Below are 5,286 nucleotides of genomic sequence, written 5' to 3' on the forward strand. Positions count from 1 at the left end.
ACAGCCCTGATACGCCTCCAAAAATCTACAGCAGGCAGTGGGGAACTTCTTCCTCTTGTTCCCTAGCTTCTTGCCCAACTGTGACATGCATTTACAATACATTTAGTCTTGTATCAAGGGCTATAAACTACGTGCCAATTATAATATAGGGAACTTTAATTGATTCAACTCCCCCGTTTCCTAAATCTTTTCTTTTCTTTCTCTTTTTCTTTTTCTATTAATTAACTCATCATTTATGTGTATTAGGGACTCCCTTGCATGAGTACAAGCTCCCTTTTAGCTTGATCTAGGCTTAATACTCTATTATAGTATGAAATCCCTTATTTTCCACCCGGATGAACAGTAACCCGGACCGACAGCCGGTTACTTCATCCTGGGTTTGATCCACTTTCCAAACTCCAAATTTGATGAAATTTTTACCTAACATTCTACACTCATAGGAGATTCCAAAGAGGTAACATGCATTGCTATCGGAGGTCGTTTGACCCCCTAAATAATTCGCCGAAGTTGGAACTTCGACACAGTTTTTCCGTAGTGCCAGAAAAATTTGTCAAAATCCGATTCTTCCTCTTTTAACCGCCTCTACAACCCTTATCCGACCCCTCTAGACTATATCCACCCTTTGTATAGCCTAATGTCATCAAAAGACTAGATAGGGATGGATATTTACCTTTTTCTTTTTGGAAATCGAGGTCCTTGCGTAGAGGGGAAGGAGATCTACGTTTTTCCCTTCAGCTGGAAGTGCAACCGGAATCTCTTTCCTCCTCGAATCCCCTTCCTCTTTTTCTTTCTTCTTCTTCTTCTTCTCTTTTTCTTTCTTTCTTTCCTCTGTTTCACGCCTGAGAACCCCCTCCCTCTTTCTCTCGGTTTCATTCCAGCTCAAACCCTCCAATTAAATCACATCAAGATACTATTCACCCTTTTTTTAATATTATTAAATTCCCATTTTGCCCCTAACACTTCAACATATCTACGGCTATGCCATTAACTTTTGATTCCTTTCCAATTTTACCCTTACCACTTCAACGTATCTACAACTATGCCATTATCTTTTGATTCCTTCCAATTTTACCCCTTATATCAATTTTAAAGGACTATTCTATCCCTTTTTATATAAAAAAAAAAAAAATTGGGTTATTACATTTACATCAACTCTGCCTTTTATCGCTTCCCTTGATTGTCTCGGATAGAGAGCTATACTCAGTCAGTCTTACCCGAAAAGAAAATTTTCAGTTTGACCGGCCCATTTCAGGCCCTAAATGGTAAAATTTGGGCTTGATTACTAGAGGCATCCCCTCCTCAAGGGCGAGGCGTCACATCACAGATTTCAAAAAACTGGCCGATTTAAAAAAAAAAAATCAACTCAATCGAACGTTATATGGCCAAATTATGACCTCCGAAAATTTAGCCTATAACTCGGCCTCCCAATGTGGCAGATCTTGCTCCTGACCCTGTCCAATCCTGCTCGTAGCGGTCAAAGTGGTTCACATCGATCTCAGAATTGTCCTGGATTATGGAATTTGGAGTATTTTGAGATCTATGTAGTGGGTGATATGGGTGCGAATGAAGGTGAATCCTTCTGCGTGAAGGATACAACCGCGATCCACCATAGACTTGAAAGGTTCGGCTCAGATCATATAGTGTGAGGATCCGTGCGGGCATGTGTTTAGTCCCATATCAGGTTGGGTAGATCTTGAGTACTTATACAGGATCAAGGAACCCAAATAATACCTTCCCGCTAGCCATTTTGGGTGAGGTCTTAGGTTGTTACAAATGGTATCAGAGTGGACCCAACTCATAACCTATGTGGACTAGGGAACACTGCAGTACGGATCTATTGGGGCTGACCACGGGCCAATCGTGATGTTTATGGTTAGATTTGAACCCTTAGCCTGACAAGGACGTCAGGACTTGAACAGGGGGAGTATGTGAGGATCCGTGCGGGCGTGTGTTTAGTCCTACATCGGTTATTCGCTGGGTAGATCTTGGGTACTTATATAGGATCAAGGAACCCAAATAATACCTTTCGGCTAGCCATTTTGGATGAGGTCTTGGGTTGTTACATATAGGAAGATGTTTCATTTTTCATTTATTTATTCTTTTTTTGTATCCGCTTCTTTCATTCTCTTAGTGAAAGTCAGGTGTGGCCTAACTTTTTGCAGAAATAAAAAAAAATAGTGATATGATAGTTCAGTCCAGGAGCTGGAGCCTTAATATTATCTTGAAGGGAGACTTAATGACCATCATCGGTTGGTTGACCAAATTGTTGCCTAACCTAGTTTTCTCTCTTTCCGTCCTGGCGACATGATGGAGGTCATATCTACGTAAATATGTTTTGAGGCTATTCACACCTATAGGGAGGCAAACAGGATGGTTGATTGGGTGGCCTTCGATCCGGCTAACTCTCAGACTCTATGGTGTGGAGTCCAGTTGAGCAGGTCCAGCCTAATTACGAGATGTTCTTCGTACTGATGCTATAGGTTGTATCTACTCTAGGGCCATCTAACCATCTAATCTAAAAAAAAAATAGTAATAATTGTAATAGTAATAATAGTTGTGGTAGTAATGATGATAGTTGTAATATTAGTAGTAATAAAGATCCCATCCCAGTTAATAGATGTTCTTCTTCTATCTACTTTAAGGCTACCTAACCATGCCATTTAAATAAAAGAAATAGTAATAATGGTGACAGTAACAGTAGTGATAGTAGTAATAATATTGCTAGCGTCCAGAGAATCTATAAAGAAACATAAACGTTCTCAGAAAAAAACAAAAGAAAAAGTAGCAAACAAACTTCATCTTGATGTCTGGGCTTATCAGCTTCATATGATTCAAGAAAAGACCCTTATCTTCTCTTCCTGTGTAAAACTGTAAAGATTACAAAAAAAGAGAGACTCTAATAACGTAAACAGCTCTTTAAATTTTTCTTATTATTACTTTTTGAGGATTAAGATCAGGACCAGTCCTTCAGAATTTGTGCAGAAACCTACTGGTCCAATAAGCCAGCAGCAAGGATCCCCAGGAGATATGGCCTTATTGTTGTCGGCTTTTCTTCCGAGGAGACTCTCCTTCACGTGGAATCAGACCAAGGCATCGTAGTGAAAAACCATTACAAGAACAATGAAAGCTACCATTCCACCTAGGTATCTTGTGCAGTTGTCTCCCCTATGGCCGCAGGAGCATCTCTTTCACGTACTGCAAAGAACCATGGAAAACATGAGAAGGGTAGTCCACTTGATGTAAGAAAAGTCAAAAAAAAAAAAGAAGAAGAACATACCAAGGGCATCAAAGGCTCTTCTTTATCTACTGAAAAGAGCACATATTGGTGAAATCTACTTTATTGAGAAATTGATGTCTCTGTCCTCCCACCTGCATCATAAAACTGCCACCATCCTGAAAAAGTTCTTTATTCAGTGACAAGGACATGGCTTTGCTTGGGTTCTCAGTCTAAAGCTTTGTTCTAAATAAATGAGCCTTCTGAGAAGGAGAAAGACCTGTGAGAAGGCTGTGGGTTGCTGGCAATTTAGTAAAAGAGGATCTGAAGGATCTTCTATTTGGTAGTTCTTGGCAGCATTCTCAATAGATGGAGGCTGGATGTGAGTGGTTTGGTTCACAAGTGGCACTTGCTGTGGTATGATCTCCATCTTCAGAAATTTATTATTGCAGATCCATCAGCATTTAATACATATCCAGAAATTTATACACCTGCAGCATGAAAATGAAAGGAAACAATATATAGGCCAAGTTTGGGATTTTTATCTACCTCTGGTTTGTTCATGGAGTCATCAATATCCACTCCAAAGTTGTATAACATGGGATTCACAGAAGCGAGCTTCATGGAAAGAAACTGCACATGATGCAACAAATGCTCCATTAGAATCACTCCAGATGTGCTAATTAATAAGAACGGAGCCTGCAAATACATCACTTATGATTACCTGAACCTGGTTCTGCAAAGATCTCACATAGTTAATTATCTCATCTAGCATAAGGGCATTTCCATTAACCTGCAGATCAAAAACATTAGCAAATATTTTGCCATGTATACAAAATAGTGCACTAATAGAGAAGCTTTACCTTATCACAGCCAGGAACAAGGCCTTGCAGCATCCTCATTCTCACTCTTATCTTCTCCCTTCTGGCCTGAAAACCATTTGACATGGTCCGAGCCATGAGTTTTATATAAGAAACCAATTTGGACAAAATTGTAAAAAAAAAAAAAAAAATGTGTTGAAATCTTGAGGAATACCCTTTCTGCAAGGCTGTGACTATCTGTTGCTTGACCTCTCCTGGCTCTTACATGAATGTACCCTGCAGGGGGTTCTTCGCCAGCCTTTGTGGCTTTGGAATCATCATCCTTGGGCTTCTTGTCCTCTTTTCCCTTCAACTTACTATTGGGTTTTCTCTGCTTGCTCCTCTTACTTTCCTTTACATCAGCATGAAATAGTACTTAGCAAAGAAAATAAGATATATTTGAAAGCAAGAGCTACAAGAGAATTAAAAAAACCAAGGTCTTTTTCATAGTTTCGGATATCTGCTCTCCTTACCTTGGATTGACCAGAAGACAAGCTTGTCCCATCTCCAGCCTTCCTTTTCTTCTCCATAGGACCTCGTTGTTTGCAGACCTTCTCATCATGGGGTTCAACTACCACCGAGGAAGGAGTCCTCTTGCTCTCAACTGAAGGAGCTTTCAAGGAAGTATCAAGAGAGCTGCTGCTCTGGTAGGCACTGGCATCAGTAGCTGAGACCTCTGCGATGACTTCAGGAGAGTAGTAGCAAGGGAAGGGAGAAGAGGAGTCATTGCTCATCTCTCCAACTTGCTCTAGGGGGAGAAGCATCTCCAAGGGGGTGGTTTGAATTGCAGCAAAGTCGAGAAGGAAAGGGTGGTACTGCTGGTATGAGAAGCCTTCCATTGTGGTGAGCTGAGGATTGAGATTAAAAGCCGAAGAGAAGGCAATGGATGTGGAGGCCAGATGAGCAGTAGGGCAGGATAGGCCTGGCCTGGTTTAGTTTATATACAAGCTTTTTGTTTTTTTTTGGTTCCTGTGATCCTCATTCATCATATGCTCATCTTGGATCGCCGCCCTGCTAACCTCATCTCGGTTTGTTCCTACAGTGCACCGCTGACGTAGTGTACATGGTGTAAGGTATAATTTCTTACAGTAATTTTCTTTCTATCCACCCTTTTACTCTGCTGTGTTTTAGCATTAGAGGTTTTTATAATCTCCAGAGAGACCAAATTGAGCCCAAGGTGATGTCCTCCTTTTGTCTTTGATTGCAAATCCA

General features: G+C 40.6%; 1 protein-coding gene across 2 annotated transcripts; it reads right to left on the reverse strand.

The window, feature by feature from the left end:
- Nucleotides 1-2,686: 2,686 nt before the first annotated feature.
- Nucleotides 2,687-5,006, reverse strand: LOC103708070 (basic helix-loop-helix protein 80-like). 2 transcript variants are annotated; one of them, XM_008792837.6, is made up of 8 exons: nucleotides 4,548-5,005; nucleotides 4,250-4,426; nucleotides 4,078-4,143; nucleotides 3,939-4,007; nucleotides 3,764-3,847; nucleotides 3,495-3,644; nucleotides 3,278-3,393; nucleotides 2,687-3,195 (listed from the first exon to the last, which is right to left on the reverse strand). In XM_008792837.6, the coding sequence occupies exons 1-7, from the start codon at nucleotides 4,911-4,913 to the stop codon at nucleotides 3,304-3,306; spliced, it is 1,002 nt and encodes a 333-aa protein (XP_008791059.3). In that variant the 5' UTR covers nucleotides 4,914-5,005; the 3' UTR covers nucleotides 2,687-3,195; nucleotides 3,278-3,303. The 2 variants fall into 2 exon arrangements, with proteins under 2 accessions (XP_008791059.3, XP_026660802.3); XM_026805001.4 differs by having other exon boundaries at nucleotides 3,056-3,195; nucleotides 3,278-3,369; nucleotides 4,548-5,006.
- Between the last annotated feature and the right edge of the window lie 280 nt (nucleotides 5,007-5,286).

This window comes from Phoenix dactylifera, chromosome 4 (genome assembly GCF_051530095.1).
Source record: "Phoenix dactylifera cultivar Ajwa chromosome 4, Ajwa_hap1_PhDact_Kaust_v1.1, whole genome shotgun sequence".
NCBI lineage: Eukaryota > Viridiplantae > Streptophyta > Magnoliopsida > Arecales > Arecaceae > Phoenix > Phoenix dactylifera.

Bases quoted from the DNA above. Each gene is read 5' to 3' on its own strand.
- LOC103708070 (XM_008792837.6), bottom strand. From the start codon at position 4,913: ATGGAAGGCTTCTCATACCAGCAGTACCACCCTTTCCTTCTCGACTTT. The intron at 4,144-4,249 runs GTATTCCTCAAG...AATGGTTTTCAG, and splicing joins GTCACAGCCTTGCAGAAAGG to GCCAGAAGGGAGAAGATAAG. The intron at 3,645-3,763 runs GTAGATAAAAAT...AAATTTCTGAAG, and splicing joins ACTCCATGAACAAACCAGAG to ATGGAGATCATACCACAGCA.